General features: G+C 40.0%; 1 protein-coding gene across 1 annotated transcript in view; it reads left to right on the plus strand.

Moving 5' to 3' along the window:
• The window catches only part of SPIDR (scaffold protein involved in DNA repair), a 273,651-nt gene that overhangs the window by 14,830 nt on the left and 233,556 nt on the right, over positions 1-25,265 (plus strand). Inside the window, exon 5 of the mRNA XM_054985150.1 lies at positions 2,484-2,644. Coding sequence (XP_054841125.1) covers positions 2,484-2,644 — 161 coding nt within the window. The remainder of the gene's footprint in view (positions 1-2,483; positions 2,645-25,265) is intronic.

The following is a 25,265-nucleotide window of genomic DNA, read 5'->3' on the forward strand; positions in this document are numbered from 1 at the left end:
CTAGTAGCATCATCTCTGTCTTCCCTGGATTCAGTTTCAGCTTGTTCTCTCTCAACCATTTGATCACTGCTTCCAAACAGTGGTTATGGTTTGATGGTTAAAAATTTGTTTAAATCATTTGATCAGTCAAGAAAAAAAAACCCTTTACTTACTGCAGGTATGTGATTTTGTTATGATTTGTATAAGTATTTTTCTAGTAATATGTAGTTAATTGCTCCAGAGAATCAAAACCCTAGCTAAAGATTTTACTAACTGTCATGATTCTGGTGATTTTTTTTAAAAAAGTAATCCATTATTTACTCTTTAAAGGATCCTAAGAATGCTTAACTGTCATGAAATTGGAGGAGTATTCATCTTTATAGATTAGTTAACTAGTCAAAAAGCAGGAAGCAGAGGGTAGCAATACTTGGAGTTTTCACATTGAAAGTAAGCAAATGGTAGATCACATTTGTTCTTGTTGTGTGGCATGTAACCTACACTTCTTCCATGGAACTCAAGACAGCATGCATAGATTCCTGCAGAGTCTCCTGTTTAGGCATTGATAAGATTCTAACACACTTTACACGAGCAAAATTTGTCTGTACCTTCAGAGCATACCCTGAGATCACATGTTACTGGTACTACTTAACATATTTATAAACGTGATTTGAAGTCAGGACTGGAATGTGAGGAAACTGGAACTGGGATGTAACAGATAATTCAGGGGGTGGAACATGGGCCAAAACGTTATTCTTAACTGGATGACTGGGTAGCAGAATAGCAGTGCAAAGTGATGCATATTGGGATCTTTCATTTAAATTGGCTCTAAATTGGATGTGACTAATCAGGAAAAATATTATGGCCACAAGTGATTTTAGGGCTACTTAAGAGTCGTTGGGAAAGCAAAGTGCATGTGTTTGAAATTGATAAAAAATTGAAAATGACACTGTTGCATCTGTTTTAATGGACAATTTTGCATCAGGAGAAATAGGCCTTTAAGTATATGGGTCCCAGATCATGAAGGTCATTAAACCTAAGAACCAGCACCTTGAATTGAACCTGGAAGCATACAGATGCAGCTGTTAGAGAACAGATGTGTAAAGACCAATGCTATGTTCTCTAGTCAATAGACGAGCAGCTGTACTTTTTACCAGTTGAAGTTTCCAGATTCAGCAGCAATTCTATGTAGAATATGATGCAGTTGTCCAGCTTCAAAGTTACAGAAGCATAGATCAGCATGACAAGACTGGCTGAGAAAGGACAGGGAGGTAATTTCTGGCCAATTACACTGAACAGACTTTCTAACAGCCAGGCTTGATCTATGGGAACTCTTCAGAGGCTGTCAAAGTAAGCAGCACTCTCTCCAAACACTATTGAAAAGGGTAGGTTAAATAAAACACTGTGTTTTGTGTTATGTCCCACAGTTGTATCGCTTAGATGGGATTTTCTGCCTATGTCATGTTTTGGAAAAGGGTTGTATTCTAGTTTTCATTTTAAATCCCTCACAATGTGTTTCTGTTCTTGACTCAGAGCTTTTGAAAATTAATAGTACCTGAGTCTATGATTTATGACTTACTAATAGCAGCTAAACTCCTAATAGCTCAATTTGAAGACTTCTTGCAATTAAAATCACAGCTCCAAAAAGTTTGGTATTACTTAAACTTTCCTGTTTACCAGAATTGGTCTGATTTTGTAGGTGGAGAAAAACCCTGCTTTTTGTAAAATCTGGTAACTTTTCTTGATATCTAGTATCAAGCAAATAGTGTGGCTATTGGATTTTTCCTGCCGCTCTTCCCTGATGTAATTATTGTTACAATAATGTTGAAATTGTGTTGTATAATTTATTTAAAATAAAATTAAAACATCGATAATAGTGTCACTGACTTTCTCAAGAATTTCCATATCTGCATTCTATTGTGAACATCTCCTTGGTGTAAGACAATTGTAAGCAATCACTTGAATACAAATACATATTGCAGAAATAATAATTTAGGGTCTGGACTCACACTTGGAATGTCTCCAACTTTTATGCGTCTGAGAAATTCATCTTGCAGGTATACCCCCTACTAGTATTGTGGGTTATTTTTATATAGTGCTTCGGATAACAGTGCAGTTATGTGTAGAGTTACTCTGGTAGTAACTATATTAAGAGTGTACTGCAGGAGGTCCTCATATAGTTGCCACTTCTGGTCTTGCAGGTTTAGTAGCTCAGAACACACATGCGTGTATGTACTGATGAAGCATCTGCCAGCAAGGACCTAAGTACAGAAAATTTCTACATACATTACTAGAAAAAAGTAAGAATGATGTCATTCTGAAGTCTGTAGCTTCTGTGAAGTGCCTTGTTCCCTAGTGTGTAAGTGTTAGCCATCATGCATTCTTAGAAGAGAAATTTGATTCATACATTCCAGTACGGTATGAAAAGTTGGGCGTATCATGGGGTTATTAGCTTTTTTAAAGGCTGCTTTTACATTTCCCCTTTTCCCCTTTGTTTTGGTCTTAAGGTGAACTACAATTCATCGATTGGGAGAAAGACAGTGATTATGAGGGTGACGAACAGTATGATGGATCAAAAACAGGTGACAGTGCTTTGGATATATCAGACACCGATTCTTGCACAAACAACTTCATATTTGATGAAGAGGAAGGAGGCAAGCCTGCTAAAGTAAGAAATTTCAGTTTAAAAAGATGCATATAATATTTGGATAATTACGTATAGCAATGATTAGTTATCCTTTCACAGCCTCTTGACGTCTCTTATCCAGTGCAGTTGTGGTAGTACAAGGCTACAATATTTGGTGTGACCTGGAGTGTGCTCTAATATTAATTGTTTCCCTTTCTGTATAAAAATGGACTAGTAACTTCTTGTAAAGAAATCTAGGTAAAATATTTTAGGATTTCTAAAATTTTCTTAAGTTTTCAGAATGTTTTTGAAGTGTGTGCTATTTTTTACTTAATTGGTTATGATTACAAATCTTAAGAACAAGAGCATGTAACCACTGGATAATTCTACCGGAGCCCACGCTTACTCAAATTCCATGGAGTTTTCAAAGTCTCCAGAATAACGGATGGTTTAGTTAAATCTATTAAAGTAGGATTGCTTCAAGAGCAGAATTTCTGCTCAGATAAGTAACATTTTTTGTTCGGTCAAACTTTTGATGGTATAGGAGCTCTGTTCTCTGTGTGTCCTTTATTGAGCTAACAAAGCTGCCATAAACTAAGTCAAACCACTGATCTGTCAAACTCAGTTTTGTTTACTCTTGACTGGCAACTGTTCTCCAGGGTCCCCAGCTGAGGTCTTTCACATCGCCTATTACCTGATCTTTTTAACTGGAGATGTCTGGGATTGAACCTGGGACATTCTGCATGTAAAGTAGATGCTCTACAACTAATCCACACTAATCCACACCCCTTTATTAGAATGGGTTTGTTTCTGTGTTTCAAGGCTAATCTCTTGATGTTTTATGGTCTCATTCTATGTTGCTGGTTTGAAAAGCTCTGCTTTATTTTACTCTGCATCAAGCAGTCTTTAACAATGCTGATGTCCTCATAAAATACCAAACTCTTCATACCACACTTAACCTTTGCATGCACTTTAGGTGAGCAGACTTTAGATACTTGGAAGTCACGGTATGACTTTCATCTTTCAGCTTGTAAAGGTTTTGTCGTCAACTAAGCTATTCTCAGAACGTCCAGTAGAGGGAGATGAGATCCTGCTTGTTTTGCTTTTATTCGGGAATGACTTGAAAACCTGAGAGATGGATTTAGAGAATAGGATTTGTGTGGACTTCAATGCATTGTTTGCTCTGCTGTTGCATTTAAGTAGTATCAGCAGGTTAAGCTGGTCAAGAGATGTGGAGTGTTGCATGGTATTTGTCACATGTATATTTAAACAGTTCTATTCCACTGTTCTTCAAGCCTAGTATTGTTTAGAACAATCTGTCCAAGGTTGACAATTATATAATTTAAAAAAACTGAAATAGAATCCCAGTCACAAATCAAATGCACAGAATGACTTCTGACACAATTGTATGCCCCCCCCCAATCTTCTCAACACCATCTGTCTTATATTTCTTTAAAAAACATTGTCAGAATTGGGGTTCTCCTCACACTCGTGGGAAAGACCATTCCACAAAGTGGAAGCAACAGCAGAAAAAACCCACAATATGGAATGCAACCTTAGTAAACAGCCTTGAGAATCAGAGCAACAGCTGTTCTGAGGAACATAGTTGATGCACATATTTATATATATGGTCATATACTTTTCCTTCATATATGAAGGTCCCAGGCCATGTAAGGCTTTTTAAAGGTTAAAAACTTGTCTCAAACCTGGAAACGGGAAATTAAGACCTTTCAAGAGAGTTGGTCATGTAAACCTGTTCCAGTCAGCCCACAGGCAGCCATATTTTGTACCAGAAAAGAAATTTCTGAATTGTGCTCGGGGGCAGTCCTATGTAAAATGCATTGCAGTATCCCAGCCTTAAAACTATAGTAGCATGGATCATTAGGGCTAAATCAGATAAGTTCCAAGGAGAGGCTACCTTACGAACTGTATATAAATAGAAGAAGGTGCTCTTTACAATAATGCCAGCCTGTTTTTCTGACAATAGCCTGGATTCAAGAGCACCTTGAAACTTTTACCATTATTTGTAATGGGTAACATAATCCCATCCAGGGTTAGATCAAATAGGGTTCAGCTTTACTGACAAGTGTCATCTTGGATTTTTCTGGATTAAGTTTCAGCTTGCTGTTCCTGCGTCACTTGAGCACAACATCCAGGGACTGGTTTGGAATGGAGACATTGTACGCTAAAGGAGGGATATCTCGTTGTGAGTTGGAGAAATTAGCATATAAGGAGATGCAGCAGGAAGGGGTAACAAGCAGGATCTCCACCAACGTATACCAGGATCATTCCCTTAGAGAACTCTCTGAAAGAGCCAGGCGAGTGTTCAACAGGAATAGTTTTATTAAAGGGGTAGCAAAAACAAACGCATGAGGAATCACGCACAGCACACACACACAGTTAACTTGAAAACAGGGAGGAAGAGGGAGAGAGATTCAGGGTTGGATGATATTTACCAGTCTAGGAGATAGAGGACGTCCGTAGAGAGCAGCGGCTGAGTTGTTTTAAGGCTGTTGGAAAAACTATGATTCAATAGAGACAAAGTGCTTTCGGTTTCAGCCAGTTTGCAGCAGTAATTTGAAGAAACTTTAGGGTGGACTTGTCATGTCATCAAGCTAGACATAGGTAACTGTCTGTCTTAGAATGTTTAAGTTTTTGCCTGAATCTTGTAGACCTTTTGCTCTATAAATAGTTCATAGTTAAGTGTAGAAGCAGCTGCTGCTGTGCTGCATCCATAAAACAGTATTTATAATTCTTATAATGTAATAATAGGCAACTGTTTTCATGAAGTTCTTCATTAACCATCTGTTTCATATTTCTGGATTGTGTAAAAAGCACCTATAACATACTCGTTTCCATAGATGCTGTTACTGATATTTTTATTTATTTATTTTATATCATTTATAGTCTGCCTTTCTCACTGAGACTCAAGGCGGATCACACAGTATGAGATTAGTACAATCAGTATCAGGAACATTTCCATAAACAATGCGTAAGGTGAATAGATACAAGTTCACAAAGACATAGCATTAGTAGGAATCCAATACAACATAGTGGTGAGGTCTATGGTTCGTAACTCATTAGCGGATCATCTGAGATCCCCTCCCTACAATACAGCCCTCTTATCTGAGTAAAAAGCCTTTTTGAATAATTTCAGTTTTCTATTGTTTACGGAAAGCCACAGGAGTGGGGGAGGTTCTCCTGACCTCCTCAAGCAGGCCATTCCACAGGGTGGGGCCACCACAGAGAAAGCCCATGTATGGGCTGCTGTTGTTTTCACAGGAATGGCACCTGCAGGAGACCCTGTTCAGAAGAGTGAAGCTGCCGTGGAGGAGCATAGGGAGGGAGGCGGTCCCATAGGTTTGCTGGACCAAGACCATGAAGAGCTTTGTAAGTGATAACCAATACCTTGAACTGAGCACGGTAACTAATGGGTAGCCAGTGGAGTGACTGCAGGATGAGAGTGATGTTCATGCTTCTTTCTCACTCCTGATAACAGTTGAGCAGCAGCAGCAGCATTTTGCACCAATTAAAGTCCCCTAGTTAGTTTAGATGGGAGACCTGTGTATAGTGTATTACAATAGTCAAGTCTTGATGTTACCATAGCATGGATCCAGGTGGTCATGTTGGCCATGTCGAGGTAAGAAGCCATTTTACAGGCTAGAGAGAGGTGGAAGACAGCATTTTTTTGTAGTTTGACTCATAATTAGATGAGGTACCAAAGAGCTAGGAGATTCTCTGTATGGTTAGCAAAATATAACGGTGAAAAATAACTTCTGTCTAGCTAACAGCTAAACATTTGTTTATAATAAAAATATTTGTGTATACAATAGTGGCTTTTGTTTTTATGCTGACTTCTCTTTCTAGAGGTGGGGAATGGGATTGCAATTTTATCAGCCCTTCCAAACACCACAATTTTTGTAGAGCACCTTTTGAAAGAGAAAAGGATCCTGTGTATAGGTTTTTTTTTCAGAATACCATGATACAAATAAACATTCCCTGTGCTTATAAATACAATAGATATAACAAAATCTAAAATTAAATTATGCTACTTAACATTACAGGCAAAGAATTAATTGTAGTAAAACAATGGCTGTCAATGTGCATCCCAAAAGCTAACTCTTTTAAATTGCTTTAAGGCTGTCATGTTCATTGTTTTTATTGCAACTCATACTTTTAATAACCAAGAACAGGGGGAGGTTTGATTTTGCATATTACTGTATTACAGTTTAATTTTGGCAAGATTTTTTTAACAAATACCTTAGGTATTGTATTAGACTTCATGTTCTGTAGAAAATAATCCTACCCAGGTTTAGAGACATCTGTATTAAATTTTAGCTTGTACCCAGCTATGCTACTGTATTCAGATTTGTTAACTCTTTCTATAAGCTACATCATCAGCAAACTGATGCAGTTTATAATTATAGTCCCATTTGTATACCTTTAATATGATCATAGTGTCGTATATACCTAGAGTATATAAAGATAATACAGAATGCAGGGCTGACAGCACTCTTGTCCTGTCCCTCTAGGTATCTCAAAATAATTAGTGAGAGAATCATTTCTTGTATGTCTAGCTTGAGAAGTAATGCAAAGAGCCTTAGTCCATTTTAAGAATTATTGTCCATATCTAAAACTTTCCAGATGCTTGACCAGAAACCTTGTCTCTAGCCTTTAAAGCCTTTTCTGGGTTCAAGTGTTTGTATTGGGGGATTCTTTTTACAAATGAATTTAGTTCATAAATTAGGATAATGGAATATTGAAATTAGCAGAAAAATACTGATATAATTCTTCTTTCATGTGACCCCGTTGCTGTGATATTTTTAAAAATTAATCTTTGAATAAAAGTGATGCTTAAAATGCACTGTTGAAACTGGATAATATACAGGTTGTACCAGGAGAATCTATTTTGTTTTAATTTCTTGCAACTGGCATCATTTTCTTTGCCTCTGTTCAGCATATATTTATTTGTTGCATGCTGGATTATTTCTGTATTTATGAATTACATGTGAATGTTCTGTCCAATGTGAAGCCGTCCCAGAAATGCATATTGTGTATGTGTATAGTTCAGATACCCCACTGGTCTCTGTATGCTTTGAGGTATTTATTAACAGGGTTTTAGTTATTCAGAAAGGAGGGAATGAGGCCTTATAAACCTAGAGGAAAATCAACAAATGTGAAAGGTATGGTTGCCAGCCTCCAGGTGGTGGCTGGAGAGCTCCTGGAATTACTAGTGATTTCCAGGTGATAAAAATCAGCTCTCCTGGAGAAAATGGCTGCTTTGGAGGGTGGGCTTAATGGCATTATACCCTACTGAGGCCCCTCCCCAAACCCCCCCGTTTCCAGGCTCCATCCCCCAAATCTCTAGGAATTTCCCAACCTGGACCTAGCAACCCTAGAAACAGGTGAAAAACTGTAAAATGAATATAGGATGCTGCTTCCTTATTTGTTTTGGAATTGGCAAAAACTCTTTGTCAGTAATTCTTTTTCTGTGTAGGGGAAAAGAATGTTTTGGGAAATCATCTCTTCCTGCTAAGCATCATGCTAACATCATTTAAAGTTTTCCCTTACTTGAAGGGATTCCTCTTTTCAAGCTGAATTAGAACGCATTTCTCTATACTCTGTCCATATCATAGCAGCACCATCTAGAATACAATCTGACTTTCAGTGATCATCTTAATAGTGTGTCCTTTTGTGGGAATTTCCAGGGCAGTGGTTTGTGTGGATCATTAAACTTAACTTTGGGAGTTGACTCATGTTGCATGGAAAATAGCCATTATAATTATTGACTGCTTGCATGTTTTGTATTAAGTGCATGATGCATTCTTTGGTCCTATGATTAGTTTTCAGGAAGACAAAGCTGTTAGGTCGAAAGAAACATATACAATGCATGTGGGGGGAAAGTAGTTGTGCTAGGTGACAGGCTTTTAAAATGCTTTTTAAAATTACAAAACCAAAAAGCATATTATGTCTTTCCAATAGAAATAAGATTGTATTATACAGAAAAATAGAACTCAGATGAAATGCTTATAAAGTACATAGATTGTACCTGAAACTAGAAGTGAAATAGTTTGTATCAGCACAAATGTGTACTGTTTTTAGTAACCAAGTACTTTTTAATTGAAACTACTTTTGTTCAAAGTTGGAAGAAAGGAGAAGACAGTGTATAGAAATATTTTTCTTGCTTTCCAAATATTCTCAATCAACTCTTAGAAGTTGTTTGTTACACAATCAGCAGCGGCGCCAGGGTTTTTGGTGCCTGCGGCCGGCCGGTGGCCGGGCGCGCGCACCTGCCTACATGATGACGTCACATGTGATGTCATCACGGGCACACGCACACCGCCACCCCAATTGCTGTGGCAGGCGGCTGGGAAGGCGCGCGGGTGGCTTCCGAGCTCTCCTGCTCGGTTTCCCTGCGCTGCCGCAGATGCCTGTCTGCGGCTGTTGAGCCCAGCAGCGGCTCAGGGCGGGAGGGCTAGGAGGCTACAGGTTGATGGTGCACACTCCCGCCCCACTCCCCCGTGCCTCCTCCGGTGCCCCCTCCGGCACCCCACGCCCTGAGGCTACCACCTACTTGGCCTCAGTGGGCGCACTGGCCCTGTACACAATACAGTAATTCACTTTATAGAAAACAGCAAATATAGACTGTTTTTGTATAAATATAAATAATTCTGTTAACAGGTTAATTCAGTAATATATCCTGTAATATAATCCAATAGTGAATATTGGAATAGTATAAAATAAGGGATCTTGAAATATATCATGACACTAGTACCAAAATTCATAGGTATGGTATCAGCAATTATATTGTATGGTCTCAGTTTTTGCAAATGAATAGGTACTAATTTTAAAATAAAAGCATATTTCAAAATCCCTCTAACTTGTCTAATATTTTCAGTGAAAATTTTTGAAGTAGAAGCCCTAATCTTTGTCTTTTAAAATTATTTTAGGTATAGACATAGAGTAGATAGAATGGAGAGGATTTGACTTGCACTGCCTGATTTTTATGGCCTAGTTGATATGCCAAAGAAGAGCAGGCAGCAATGGCATTGTTCTTAAATCATACTACAGAAGATCCCATGTGAGCAACTCTCCAATCACACTAAATGCCCTCACAAATAACAGCCTTGTGATGCTTTCTAAAATCTTCAAAATGGCAGAGGAGGGGATTACTTTATCTGGGAGCCTATTCTACAAGGTGTGGGGGAGGCCTCACTTTGAAAAGGAGAGGCTGCAGCAGAAAGGGGGAGCAAAAAGTATCCCTTCTTTGAGCTTCATATGGACAAAATTGGGTTCTAATGCAAGTTGTCCTCATGCATCCCATGGGGTGTTTAATATTAATTATAATTATAGTTAAGAATTAATATTTTCATCCCTCATTCGCTGTGCAAAATGAAGGTGAGCTTGGCTAAAACAGGTAATTTTACTCGCAAACTTTTTCTGAATAACGAACTAAGAGGAGTCAAAGTTCCTGGGGCTGTATTTAACAGATACCTGTAAATAAGGTCAGCAAGGAGTTTTTTTCCTCATTGTCATGCTGTATGGTGATTCTCTGGGCTTCATATGTCTGAGTCATCTGGATTTGTGGGTGTAAGACGTATTCCTTGTCCTACAGGCATCCTTGTCATGATACACCTCATTGGTATCTAGTTGCAGTTTGTGATATTTTAATAACCTGGGTATTGACTACTTTATTGCAGGTGTTCAGGGGAAAACCCCTTTGTGCAATGAGGTGGTGTGGGAAACTTATACATAAAACTGAACAATCTAATAAAATGGCTGAAAAAGATTGTATTACTACTAAAACTTGCTGCTTTAATTTATTTAGCAATATGTAGTAGGAATAAATAGCTCCTTGGTAATGGTCAAAGAATTCTGCTGCTTTGCATACTATATATAAATTGTTAGTGTTTTTAATAATTTGTGTTTCAGACAGCATGTTTTGTAATAGTTTACTCTATGAAAGATAGCAGATTGGCCAGTACTCTGTGATGAATTTTTGTTACTTGCCAACATTTGTATAAAAAGTCAATTTTCTTTCTACTTGAAATATTTTAGTCACCAACCTTACACCCTTACACCTAATGCTGTATAGTGCACATACGTGGTATGGTCCTTGCTCAGTGGGCTTACAGACTAAGCAGGATAGGACAGATGTAAAAGATGGAGGATGAGAGAGGGACAGCACTTAATTTATACAGTAGTAAGGATAAAGGAGAAGATCAGCTGGTAGTAGGCATTGTAAAGCATGGGAAGGCAGCAAAACCTGCAGAGTAAATCAGTGTGTGTTTACTTCTCCCATTCTCCTTTTGCCCCCTTAAGCAAGATCATTTGGAGAAGACAGTACTGGGAAAGCCAGTCAAGTATTGTCTGGTTCATCATTGCGTAACACCTTAGTTGCTAAAGCAATACATCTGTCCCATCCCCATCTGTTAATGTGGTGGTCTTCAACACATGGGCTGGGATCCTTAGTTGGTCACGAAGCACCATCTGCTGAGTCACGATCCTCTGTAGAGCCACCACAATATTTTGCTGCTTTTTGAATGGATCCACTGCTAGTATGCATGCACAGAGAGTAAGGGCGCCATGTCTCCTACCTCTCTTTGTCCACACCCTGAAAAGAGAACCAGGATGACAAGGTCAGGTTGCTCCACAGTGGTCAGGATTTCTCTATAATACAGTCAGATTCAGAGATACACCCTGGGCCGGTGAAAGCTCTCCACTGCCTTCTCTTTCTCTCTCCAGCTTGGCTACCCCCCAATATTCAGCTCCCCAGTGTTCTGCCTCTTCTAATCCCTGTGATGAGATTAATATTCTGTGACTACTCATCAGAGGGTTGCAATTTATTGGATACCATGCTGCCCCCTGGGTGTTAAAGGTGGGTCTTGTCTTACTAAGGCTGAAGAGCACTGTACTAACACACAAAAATTTTGAAATGTAGTTGTTTAGAAAAGTTGGGTGTGTGTGGTGGGGATGGAAGAGAGCATAATTGAAGCATAGTGAAAGATTGTGTCTTTCCTTGGCTAATGTGAGATAGATGAAAGAGCTTTTTTGGAAAGATGGAAAAACTAAAGAAAGGGAAGACTGCAACAAAAAACAAAAGCCTAAATTGCAAAAAAATAAATATATATTTGTATTTATCTCCAAACACAATTGAAAAGCACCCTAAGTGTATATATAAAAAAATTCTTACAAAAAAAATTAAAAAGACCCTATGTCTATAAATTTTATGTACATGTCAAATATATATGGCATGTAAACAAGAAATGAGTATATTTTAACAACAGTCTTCATCAGTGGAAAGAATTAAGCATACAGAATCACAGGGATCAAACATTATAAACAATACAAATTAAGTAAATCTGCATCTGGCCTGTATATTAGAAGAAATAATAAATTTAAAAAATGGGAATATATAAGAAGTTAAAAATCACAATAAAACAGTTGCTCAGTAAAATCTGTAAAATAGCATAACAGTTACTGATCTCATCAAAGCTTTTTGTATATAATGCTAATGAAAAATGTGTTAATAAAGAACTCATAATCAGCCCAATGAAAACACCTGCCTTAACTATTGATAACCCAAAATTTGCCAAATTAAAGATACAGTCAGAGACAACAAAAACAATCATTTCCAAAATGCAAATTAGGACCTAAAATTACAAGGTTTTTGAAAAGGTTGCTCTAAATATGAAAAGTTAATATGTGCCTCACTTTTAGCCTTATAATCGCCCAAGGCTCAATGTGCACAGTAAGTATGTTTGAAAAGACGTAAGACATAATTCAAAACATGAGCCCAAGTAACTTTAAGCGTTCTTCTTGAACAGCACTGTACCCTACTTTCCCCTCTGACAAACTGCTTTTAAGAAGGGGAGGTTTAAAAATAGTTAGTGATATGACAGCAGGGGTCAGCTGCTAACAAAAATCTCTGTCTTAGTGCAGACTTCTTGCATGAAGTTAAGGACCTCTCCGTATTGCAGCTCTGGAGTACAACCTGCATTCACCAGAGGACAGTGGAAATGCTGCAGTGGAAAATGATGGAGCTGGACTGGGCTTTTGGTCACGGTCTCAGTGATATATCTGTAAAGCACGATAGCGATCATAGGTCGAAAAATGAGCTATACGTATATTTCACGTACTCCCCCCCCCTGCCTTTATTTTTCTTGTGTAATATAAAATGGGTTATCGTAGGATGTTGTGTCACTATTGCATGCTGTAGAATCTGGGTCAGACTGATGACTTAACCCTGATAAGAGGTTGTGTGTCTCTTGCAAATGTTTTGCATGGCATTTGTTGGGTGCTAATAATGACACACTAGATGCCATGTTGCTGTGCCTGTTACTTGGAAGCTTGGAATGCTTTAGAAAAATGTACTCTGAAATTAAGGTCTAATTTACATTAGCAGGTGAGTGAAGTGGTAGAAAGGACTGCAACACTTCAGGCTGGAGGTGGGGAGTCATGTTTTAAATGTTTCCTTATTAAAAAATCCCCTTTGAAATAAAGTAGTAATTCTCTGTGGCTTGGGAGCCATATATGTGGCTCTTTGGCATGCTATCTGTGGCTCTTCTGAGCACTGTTCCGCAATGTGGTGCCCACCCCATTTCCAGGAAAATGAACAAGGCCATTGTGGCTGGCAGGGGGGGGGGTCCCACTTTGAAATAGTTGCTACTGCAGGGACTTGACAATGGGTAAGCTACTATGAGCAGCTCATCTTCTCATACCTCCCCCCCCCATCCTTCTGCGCAGCCTCTGCACTCTCATTCCAGCTTCTGGGCAGCTGCTGGGAGGACAAGCTGGCAGAGAAGAGAAATTATTAACCATCATGGCAGCCATCCAGGAAAAGAGCAAGATGGCTCCAGTGGGGTGGTGATGGTTTTACTTCCCTTTCTCCCTGGCCAGCCTGGTCTCTTCTGGAAGCTATTAATTAATTTAATTCCATTTGAACTTTTAAACCGCTTTAATGTCCTGCTTATGCTGTTCACAGACCGCAGTCAATAAACTTGACTACTCGTGGCTCTTTTGTTTGATGACAATTGCAAATTTGGCTCTCTGAGTTGTTGAGTGAGTACCCCTGAAATAGAGAATCAGGATTGCTGGCAAAGAATTAGGCTCTCTGATATGCTAGTTTTATAAGTTCAGGAACCTATTTTTTAATAGGGGAGAACTTTGAAGTGGGTGCTTTCCACTGCCCCATGTCATTCTGTTGCATGTGTAGATGAGGCCTAACTGTAGCAAAACAGAATGCAGAAAATTCTGTAATGGCAAACTCTATTCCTAATAGGAATTGTATTTGTACTAATTTAAAACATGCAACTGCTTGTGTTTCCTAATTCCCTTTAGGCTTTGGAACAGCCACATTTTCTTTCTTGCATGTTTCTGGAGAATTGTTGCTTAAGTGCATCTGACAGTCTTCACTACCAGTACTTAAACACAATAAATAACTTCTAGAAACACTGAAATGTATCTTACAAACTTTCACAGCAACATTTCAAATAGATCTGAGTTTATTTTGGGCCTGGATTCTGGACAGTAAAGTTCAGAACAATGCCAGAGGTATGCTCATATATTATAAAGAAAAATACATGTAAGGAGCTTTCAATAGCTGTTGGAATATGCATACACTTCAGTGTCAAGTCTTTTTTTTTTTATTAAAAAAGGCAAGATTCATATTAAAAAGGGAAAGCTGCTTAAAATACCATTAGCATTGGTTCAACCCCTCCCCCCAATTATCTGTGGAAAACTCCCTGGGTTTAAGTGGTTGTATGATTTATAAAGGCCGCAGTTAGTTCCTCTCTGTATTGTAGGAAAAAAGATCATGTAGACCAAATCATGCCCCAGTATATTAAGTAGAAAACTGGATTAGAATACATCCTGGTCAGGATATTTGTGATCCACAAAGAACAGTGCAATTGACCACCCCTTGAGCTGTTTCCTTGATGCTCTTGCTCATTTATCACATAACACCCTATTTCCTTTCTTTCCAGTCTTCCTCATGGTTGAAATTTTATACATGGCCCTTCAGTTAGGGATGTGCCTTTTTTATACCTTAAAGGGTCATACTTGCAGTTGCTAATATGACCAGTCAGTCTTCCTGCTCCCATTTGTTATTGAATCAATGTTGTCATGTGAGACTAAAAAAAAAAAAAAATGAACGGACCTTTATTGAAACTTTTTTCTTTCTGTATGAGTTTATATTTATTCACCCATTCACCATGGACATCTTCCTTTGTTTTCTGCCAACTTAGAATACCAGAAACTTTAAAATCCCACACCGCAGCAACTTTACAATGCCTCATTTCTATGTGTCAGCAGCACATATTCATAGAATTGGCTAATGTATGGCTGTAAATGCTCAAGTTCAGTTTTTTGGGGTGGTGGTGGGAGGAAACAAGATCCTGCAAATTCTAGCAGGCGTAACTGCTATGAACAGAAGATGTTCAAGATTTGTATCAAGACAGGAGGGACAAAATTGGCATTGAAATGTTATAACAGTCCTGACCTGGATATACTCCCTTTCTGAAAAATATTCTGAATCTGATATGAAGAATAACTCAGTGCTGTGAAAAGGAGGCTGAATGACTAAATCCTTCATATAAGATAGGGAATGCATTGTGAATTGCTCATGACTGCTATGTTTCTGAATTGTACTGCAGTTATGTCTGAAACTGATATTCTTTAGTTTTCTTATTTTGTCTTTTTAGTTATTTCTGTGTTAAAGGTCTAAATAAGTTAATGTTTACTCTCTCAGTAGCTTTCATGGTTGACTTGGTTTTAAGGTGTTTTTTTTTTTTGAGTTCCCACACTTAGCACCTTCTGCACAGCAGACAAAGATAAAATGTCTTTTGAGAATGTGATGCTTCTTTTTCTCTTGGGGGGTGATCAGATTTATGGAGGAGGAAGTTTGTTTTGGTTCTGCATGTGCATGTGCTTCTTACATATACTGTAGCCAAACCATTAATGTAAAGAGTCCAGTAGCACCTTTAAGACTAACCAACTTTACTGAAGCATAAGCTTTCGAGAATTACAGTTCTCTTTGTCAGATCTTGCATCTGACAAAGAGAACTGTGATTCTCAAAAGCTTACGCTACAGTAAAGTTGGTTAGTCTTAAAAGTGCTACTGGACTCTTTTCGATTTTGCTACTACAGACTAACACTCTGGATCTAAAACCAATAATGTGTATGTGTAAAGTGCCTTCCTGATAAGCATGATGTTCTATCAATGCTTTCTATCCTGTGGTGGACTTCCTGGGCGTCCTTACTTGGAAGAAGTAGAAGAGAGGGCTCTAATTCTTGGGTGATTATAGTCCACAAGCATATATAAGTTACATAAAGTTTAAAAAGTTTAAAATATAAGTCCTGTGTTTTTACCTGCTTCTAGGAGGCTTCCAGTTTCCAACTCCCATTTGGCTTAAAGAAAATGCTAATTGGCTTTTGTTTTATTTTTAACTGAACATTAGTTGTTTTTATAAATACAGGTTACATGACACACATTTAGTGTAAACATTATTTCATTTGAATGGGACTGGGAAGATTTCAGTGGCATAGCCAGCTTGTACAGGTTGCCCCAAAAGCTTTCATCTGGTGGTTCTCCACACAGTTGTTCTAGTAAATGTGCTTTACCTATGTTTTATGCTATATGTCCCTGGCATATAGTTTATTGTTTTGGCCTCTCATTTTCTATGAAAGAGGAGCACTGCTGGTTCCTTTGTGAAAAATGTGTTGTATTATAGGAATATTCTGTATCTTGCTCCTATTAGAATCTTCTTCATCTAGAGAGCTTTTATAATGTTTTCTTGATGTTTTCTGGAAGACTGAGATTCCAGAAATCTGGTCACTTGAGGCCTGTGTGTCTGTTTCCTTTCCATTTCTTAGATGGATAAAGTTCTTCTCTTAGATGTGTATCTGTATAATTTTAAGCCTGTTTTATTTCAAAAGGGAGAGGCCAGCCTACATATTTGTGCTTTCTTTCATGCTTCTGCTGGCCTTTGCTTGGAGGGGGAATAGCCAAACAACGTATGATAAAGAGGGGCCAGGGTGGTAAGAACTGTACTGATATTACTGGTTACTTGGGTGGGTGGAACAAGCTGGAGCAGGAGTAGAGAGACAAACAGTTGTTTGCATTCCTTGATGGTATCTCTGTTGCTTGTATTGGGGGTGCTTTGTCAAAATGAACCTCTCTGTTGTAAAAAAAAATATTGGCACTTTCCTCAGGCATAACAACATTTACTTCAATTATGAGGCCTTGGTTCCTTGCTGTTTTGGAGTTCCCCCTCCACCCATGCATGCAATACCTTGATACAGCATTTAATTGTATGGTCACCCAAGATTTTAATATGAATCTGACTTAAAGATTTTAATATGAATCTGAGCTTGGAGAAGTCATAGAAGAGCTCTTACCTTGTGCTAAAAGTTGTCATGTTTTCTTAGGAATGCTCATCTTCATGTTGAGAGCAGTGATTTTGCATTATCTCTGTACAGATGGGTGAGTCATAAAACAAGCATCTTTTTCATCTATAACCTGCCATTCATATTTATGATTCTTCTCTTATCAGGACATTCCAAGCAAATAGTTTTTATGAATAATTTGAACTTTGTTTGGAACTTGCCTACACTTGTGCTTAACCCTCTCCCCTAATGTATCGTGCTTACAGAAGTGGTAAATATACCTCCACCCCAGCCTAAAGTCTTAGCCTGTCTTTTTCATGAAATCCAGCATTTGGCAAGTTACTGCTCCACTTACTTAGCTGCTACTCATTTAGTTGTTCTTTTCTTTCAATCTTGTATGCTTTTGTAACTTGCAGTTTGGCCCAAATTTCCCATAGAGACCACACTAGGCAAAAACTAGCCTGAGTTAGGCATGCAAGTATCACAGATTTTTAATATAGTTTTAAATCGGCTTAACTTGCTTAATTGTGCTTTTTTTCCCTTTTTCTTTCTGTACATATATTCACTTCAAAAACTTATCTACTTTTCCTTCTTGCATCAAACGGCTGTCTTTTCTACTCATTCATTACTCAGTGTCTCTGCTTTATTCTATATATGCTAATTCAGTTTCATATATTTTTCCATTCCCTATTTCATCACCTCCCAGACTAAGGCGTCATTCACTTCTTCTGAGTAACTTCTTAATTTGCTGGTTCTGTCATCATGTTCGCCATCTTCTCTTTCTGTCCTACCAAATTTGTTGTCAGCAACAATATATTTTTGCAGCAGGTGCTTTGGCATCTGCTACTTTCATATTCCTCCCTCCCCATTTTGTACTCAAATATGATGTCATAAATATTTGACATTAAACGCTCAAATTGATCAGCAGAATCTCACAAGAGGTTGTTTTTGCAGGGCAATGGATATGAACTCTTAAAGTTGGCTTTTTAAAATAACAAGCAACAGCCTTGTAAGATGAACTGTCCGGGGTTGGTTACGGACAATAGAAGTTGCCATCTCTAGAGACAGTGTGATGTGATCTTGTCCATGTGTACTTTCAATGTCTTCCAAGTCCAATAGGGCTTACTCCCAGCTAGAAATGTATGGAATTGTAGTCTAAGAATGGATTTAGAGTTATGAACTCATATGATTTGCAGTTTCATATTGGCCTTTGTTAGGGGGAGACAATTAGGTAGACATTAGGAGGGAATATTTAACCCACTTACTGATTATTCTCTTTAAAATTCCTTCTGTCCATTTCTAACCTGGCTTTTATCCAGCCAGGGTTGAGATTGGAAGGAAGTTTGCTTGGGGGAAAAACAAACTGGACTTTTTTGGGAGGGGGAAGAACTGACAGAAATACATTTTTAATCACCTCCTACAAATCAGCCTGAAAAGATCCATCACAGTACCTGATATTAATTATTTAGAAGGGCTTTTTTACAGAGGGTAGGAGGATGATATCGTAAGGAAATGACTCAGAAAGATGCTTTGGTAAAAGGCTAGGGACTATAGACTATACTACTCTATACTGCTTATTGCTGTAAATATGCTCCTGTTAGGTAATTTCTGTATCATTTAACATGTCATGTTTAATTGCTCATGCTTTGTCTCAGAATTGTTTCAGCTGTGTATTGTATTTCTGCTTGTTTTCATATTTCTGGATTCCAAACCCTATTGCATTGTTTATTGGATGTCTCAGCTGTTCATCATATGGACTTGTACCATATAATTTGCCTTGAGTCTCGATTTTTGCCTTGAGTTTCAATTTTATTCATTAGCTGCAGAAGATGGAAGGCTCTCAGGCAAGTAAAAAGCAAGATACACTGAAGGCTGTGTTGTACAAAAATCTTGCACACCATACTGTGTGATCAATGTACTCAGCAGACTTCCATGTTGCAGTTCTGAATCAAATGTCTGGAATATGTTCTATGTTCATTGTCTTCTAGTGCAGTCCCACATGGGACTGCACATGCACAGGCCTGCCGATCAGCAAGGTTATAAAGCTAAAATCTGCTGGTGATGCCAGGCTCCCCAGTGCGCATGCGTGGCATTTCATGCTGCACAAGCCACTGGAGGCGGCACCCACTCACCTTCAGTTCCTTCTTCATCATCGGCCAGGAAGGTTCTTGCTTCGTGTCTCCACTGTATCTGGAAGAAAGAAATAGAAAGTTGGGCGAGAATGGCTGAAAAAGCACTCTTTAAGTGTTGCTCCAATTGTGCAATGAAGATGACAAAAACGAATGGACACTCCATTTGTCTAGAATGTTTGGGGGAAAGCCAAATGTTCAAACTTGCGAACATTGCCGAAAATTTACTCCAGAAGCTTGGACTGAAAGAGCTGCAAGGCTGAAAGCATTCCTCTGGGAGAGGGCCATGAGAGCCTCTGAGGTCACCAAACTTGCCTGCTTCATGAGGTCCACACAAAGCAGAAACAAAGCAGAGTTGACCAAGTGATCTCTGCTTATCCGTTGACTCCGAGAGCCAATTTTCTCCCCCCTGGATCTGACACCCGTCGTCGCAATCAGCCAAATCGGTTCCGATGGCCTCGAATCCATCTCAAGGCCAACAACGACACTGAGCGTTGGAAACTCAAAGCCTCACCAAGGCCCCTCGGATCCGATGCCTGTCTTCGACTTCGCTATCAAGATTGGATCCAACATCGGCTCTGAAGACAAGACCAAGAAGAGACGTACCGAGTCGACCAACAGAGCACCGACGGTGAAAACCTCAGATCCGACAGTCACCCCGAATCCAGTCTCTTCGGAACCAAAGATCGCGGAACCGGAAGCGTCGAGCCTGAACACAGCCACACCAGAAGGAACCAGCGAGAAGGTTATCTACCTTCTTGAACCTCCTAGGAAAAAAGCCAAGAGTAAAACAAAGCACCTAATTCGACAGGAGCAGTTGGAAAACATACTGGAAGAGAGACCTCGTACTCCATCTTTTCACTCCAGATCTCCTTCTTACCATTCCTCAGCTGAGGAAGGTGAGATTGAAGAACCAGTCCCTCCTGAACTACTGTGGTCTAAAACATATGGCAATAAGCATCCATGCTGCTCAAGTGCCATGATTAGCAACACTTCCAACACTTGAATTATGGCCTTGAATCAGGAGAACTCTGCAGAGGTCATTCTATAACTTCCACTTTGAGAAGCCTAGAATATCCAGGATCTGGGAGACAGGATGATATTCCACACTCATCCCTTTCTTACCTACCATCTAAGCCTGATAGGGAACGGAGTCCTAGTCCAGCGTCAGACCCTTCGTCTGATGAAGCAGTCATGGGGACAGGACGAGTCTCCCCTATGGATGATTATCGATTATATACTGAGCAAATGATCAGGATGGCGTGGTCTCTTGAAACTGAGATTTCAGCAGTAGAAACTGACAGCCCGGATCCAACATCCCAAACCGAAAGACAAAATACTGCAGTACTTAAACTCAGGGAATATGACCAATGTTGCCTTTCCAGTCATTGAAGGCTTCATGGAGCTTATTAACTCCGTTTGTGAAAAGCCAGCATCAACTCACACCACAGCTAAGAAGTCTGAAGGGTGGCACAAGACAAGGGAGGATATTTGCTCCTTTTTATTCAGTCACCCACCTCTGTCATCTTTGGTGATGGAGGAAATGCAGACAAGACAAAGGCAGGGCTCCCATTCGGCACCCACAGACAAGGAAAGTAGAAAACTTGATACTAGACATGGGCACAAACCAAAAAAACCTGAACCACGTGATTCGTGGTTCATAGCATTCCATAGAACCTCAAACCATGAACTTCTGACCTTTTCCCAGTTCGGGAATTGGTTCGTGGTATTTCAACTGCCCCGCACCGGCTGCTGAAGCCGGTGTGGGGCGTTTGAAACAGACAGCCCCTGTCAGTGAAACAGGTAGCCCCTGCGCTGGAACCAGTGTGGGGTCTGTGAAACTGACAGCCCGGGCAGCAGGAGAAAGGGGCTGTCAGTTTCACAGACCCTGCACTGGGTTCAGCCACTGGGTCTGTGAAACTGACAGCCTCTTTTCCTGCTGCCCGGGCTGCCAGTTTCACAGACCCCGTGCCGGTTCTAGTGGGGGGGGGGTCTGTGAAACTGACAGCCTGGGCAGCAGGAAAAGAGGCTGTCAGTTTCACAGACCCCACGCTGGACTTAAAGTTTAGACTTAAAGTTGTTAGTTCATTTCACTTGGCCAGGACATAGTACTCCCGGTATTTTTCCCTACACCTACTATGAATTCAGAGAGGGCAGTGCATATGCTAGATATCAGGAGACTGATCTTATTTTATTTATACTGCACGTCACTCTTCAGAAAGAACAAACAGCTGTTTGTATGCTGTGCTGGCCCTAGAAAAGGGAAAGCTGCCACTGCACAATCCATAGCCAGATGGGTGACCTTAGCCATCAAGACATGTTATTTAACAGCGAACTTATTTTGTCCTCTAGAGGTAAAGGCACACTCGATGAGGTCCCAAACGTCATCAGCAGCCTGGATGACAGGAGTGCCCATCCACAAGATAGGCAAAGCAACAACTTGGTCCTCCTTGGATACGTTCGCTAGACACTACGCACTAGGTACGATGGAAAGAAAGGAATCAGCTGTTGGACAAGCTGTACTACATTCGCTATTTCAATATGAGCACACACACCTCCAAGGTAAGAAGCTTCCATGTGGGACTGCACTAGAAGACCTGCAATGAAAACAGAGTTGCACTTACTGTAACAGTTGTTCATTGACGTCTTCTATGCAGGCACACATACCCTCCCTCCCACCCCGCTGTGCCTATCCAATACTTACCTTGGGCCAGTGTCTCAGGAGAACTGAGGGTGAGTGGTGCCTCCTCTGGTGGCATGCATGGCGGGAAACGCGGCACATGTGCACTGGGGAGCCAGGTGCCCCCTAGTGGATTTTAGCTTTAGAACCTTGCCATGTGTGCCTGCACAGAAGATGTCAATGAACAGCAGGTATGGTAAGTGCAACTCTGTTTTCTGCAGTAGTTTTCCAACATCAAATCTTAAGAACGCTGTTTGTTTAGTAAACCAGTCAAATACTATACTGTTATCAATATTAACATTATCCTTCTTTGAATCTTGCCTCTAGCAGATTTGCAGCAGTATGAATTGACTATTATTTTTAAACACTGCTTTCAAAAATGTACATACCTTTCCTAAGATTTTTTTCTATTTCCCCAGAAATCAGGGTGTATTTTTTTTAATTTCAGAATTTAGGAAGTCAATTTCTTCTCCGTTTCCCCCCCCCCCGCCTCGCCCCACTTTGTATCATCACAGCTCTTAACAAAAATAGTATATTATAGTTTAATTGCTGGTTGGTTTATATGCACTTGATTGTAGTAGAAGAAGAGGCTGGTATGGACCATGGATCAGAACATTGGGTAATCTAAGGTTCACCAGCAGCACAACTGTAAGTAAACCCATAGGAAGTAGTTAATTTTTAATCTACCAGTTGGTGAGGATTATTTTACCAGGTATATGTACCCAATAAGAAATCCAGGTGTGCAAGCAGGTGGTAAAACCCTTTTTAGTACCTACTTCATTCTAACATGTATAGCAAGTTATAACATCACTATTTTTTCTGTGAGGAACAAATGTCGGATCATATCAAGGCAACCATGACTAAACTTACTGCCTGCTTACTGAATAATACATATGCTGTGTCTTGGGGATTTTATATGTAGTTCTGGACAACTTTTGAGCCAGTTCGCTTAACAGGCCCAGTTCAAATTTCCACTTTGTCATGAATCTCACTGAGACCTTAGGCTAATTCTTGGACTCAAAGGACTTGAATACCTATTGGCTGATGACTGATATGACAGGAGAAAGCATTCTCCTGCATCTCTCAGTAGCTTTTGATGCCATCAGCCATGGTATCGTTCTAGAGAGGACGACTGAAATGTGTGTGGGGGGGCGGTGTCAGGAGGAGCTCTCTGTCATGGTGGTTCTGGTCCTATCAGGCCATCCTCTTCCAGAAGGTGGTGCTGTGGGACTGTTGCTCAGCCCCTTTGCGTTTATGCTCTGTTCTTTCCCCCATGCTGCTTAACATCTATATGCAAACTGATGTGCCAACATTATGTGGTTGACACTGCTGTGTTTCTAACAGCAGAATCTGATGGGTGTGTGGAAACTGAAAAAAATGCTTGGAGAAGTTAAGGGATAGGTGAGGGCCAGTGAACTGCAACTCAGTACCAATGAGATTGAGGTGCTGTTGGTCAATGATAAAGTTGCTCAGTGATGGAGGAGTTAGCCTGTTCTTGGTTTGGGGAGGGGGGGATCTCTTTCAAGAGAGCAGCAGCTTCATAGCTTGGGAGTTCTGCTGGATCTTGGTCTACTGTTGATTGGCATAATATGCTGTACAAGCAAACTTGGCTTGATGCAAATTTCATTGTTGCTGTTCAGGTGCCAGATTAAAACATCCCTCTTCAACCAGGCTTTTAATAACTTTACCCATTTTGGTATTTTCTACTCAATGACCTGCCCTCTGTAAATTTTTATACTTCTGGTTTTATTAATTACAGCTTTACTACTGATAATTCCATTTTTAGAATCCCGTTAATTTTTATAATTGTTCTAAACTAATTACATTGTTTTCTGTTTTATTTTATTAGCTGTCCTGGGCAAGATTTTTTGAAGAGGGAAGATAAAAATATTTTAAGTAAATTTATAGAAACCCTAGCTGTTCCTTTGGTAGATATTTACTTTGCTTACATTGTTCTTTTTTTTTTTATATATATAATTTTTTATTTTCAATATCTAACATACAACTACTACATACATACATACCCTACAGAACAGTAACTACAAAAGACTACAATAACACAAGGGATAGGAAAGAGGAGAGAAAAAAGAGAGAGGGAGGGAGGGGTGGAAAAAAGGGGAAGGTACCCTACAAACACTAAACACTAAACACTACATTTCTGTTTTCCCTTCATACTGCCATTATTCAAAAGTTAAAGCTTTATATTATATTGATGGAGTGGTTGACCTTACTAAATGCAAATTACAATTTAATTTCAAGTTAAATTTTTCTTCCCCTCCTGGGTCCCGGACGGAGTTCTCTCTGCGCAACTGCAGCCGCAGTGCTCATTTCCTCCCCCTCCCCCTCAGACTTCTCCTTTTCGTCTTGCTTGGTGCACTGGAATTCTGGGTTCCTGTCCTCAAAATCCCTTAGTTGATCTTCTGATAATATCTTAAAGGCTTGATCTTTATGGATGAACCAGATTCCTTCCGGAAATAACCATTTGTACTTTATTCCACGTTCTCTCAGAAGAGCTGCGAACTTTTTATACTTAAAACGTCTTTTCCGGACTAGAAATGGGACGTCTTTCAATATCTTAATTTTGTTGCCCAAGAAGTCCAAATCCGCATTGTATGAATTGTATAGGATAGTGTCCCGGATCCTCTTAGATGAAAAATCGATGATGATCTCGCGCGGCAACTGACGCTTCATTGCATACTTTGAAGTAGCCCGACGGGCTTCCAAAATGGCGCTTTTAACGTCTTCTTTAGTTGCCCTCGCGGGTGTCGCCAATAGTTCCGAGACAAGACCCCGTAAGTCCTCGTTTTCCTCCTCTTTCACATTCTGGAGGCGCAGAATTGTCTGTGTTCGTTCCACCTGTAGCCCGATCAACTGATTCTCCACCAGTTTAAGCTCTTTGTTCGTAGCCTTCACGAATGATGCACTTTCCCGAGCAGACTTCTCTGCCCCCCCCGCTGCTTCCTTGATGGTTTTCACTTCGCTCTCAATTAAGCCCACCCTTTGATCTGTTTCATTCAGCTTGTCAACAAAGGGTTTTATAGCTTCACCAACCGCCCTCCGTACAATTTCCTCCAGCGATTCTCCCTTTAAGGCAGCCGAAACTGACTTGCCAAGGGCAGGACTTTGTTTTTTTGTTGCCATTTGGGGGGGGGGGCGCCAACCAAATTTTGAGACTCAGCAAAGGGGAAGAGTGAGCCTTCTTAGCTTCAGATCTCACCTCTCCTTCACGTACGCTTGTAATAACAGAAGGAATTCGCTTACTTGTAGGCTCTCGCCTAGTTCTGCTCTTTGCCGTTTCTCATGGCCCGGCAGCACTCGAGGCGCCGCGCACGTCCGCCGGCCTCCGTAGGGACAAACGGGCAATTAACCCCCCGCATTGATTCCAGGGGGCTCTTCCCGCAGCGTCCCGGACCCAGCCTCCCTCACTGGGAGTTTTGGGGGCTAATCTTCGCAGATCAGCCGCCCGGAC

This window comes from Eublepharis macularius, chromosome 7 (genome assembly GCF_028583425.1).
Source record: "Eublepharis macularius isolate TG4126 chromosome 7, MPM_Emac_v1.0, whole genome shotgun sequence".
NCBI lineage: Eukaryota > Metazoa > Chordata > Lepidosauria > Squamata > Eublepharidae > Eublepharis > Eublepharis macularius.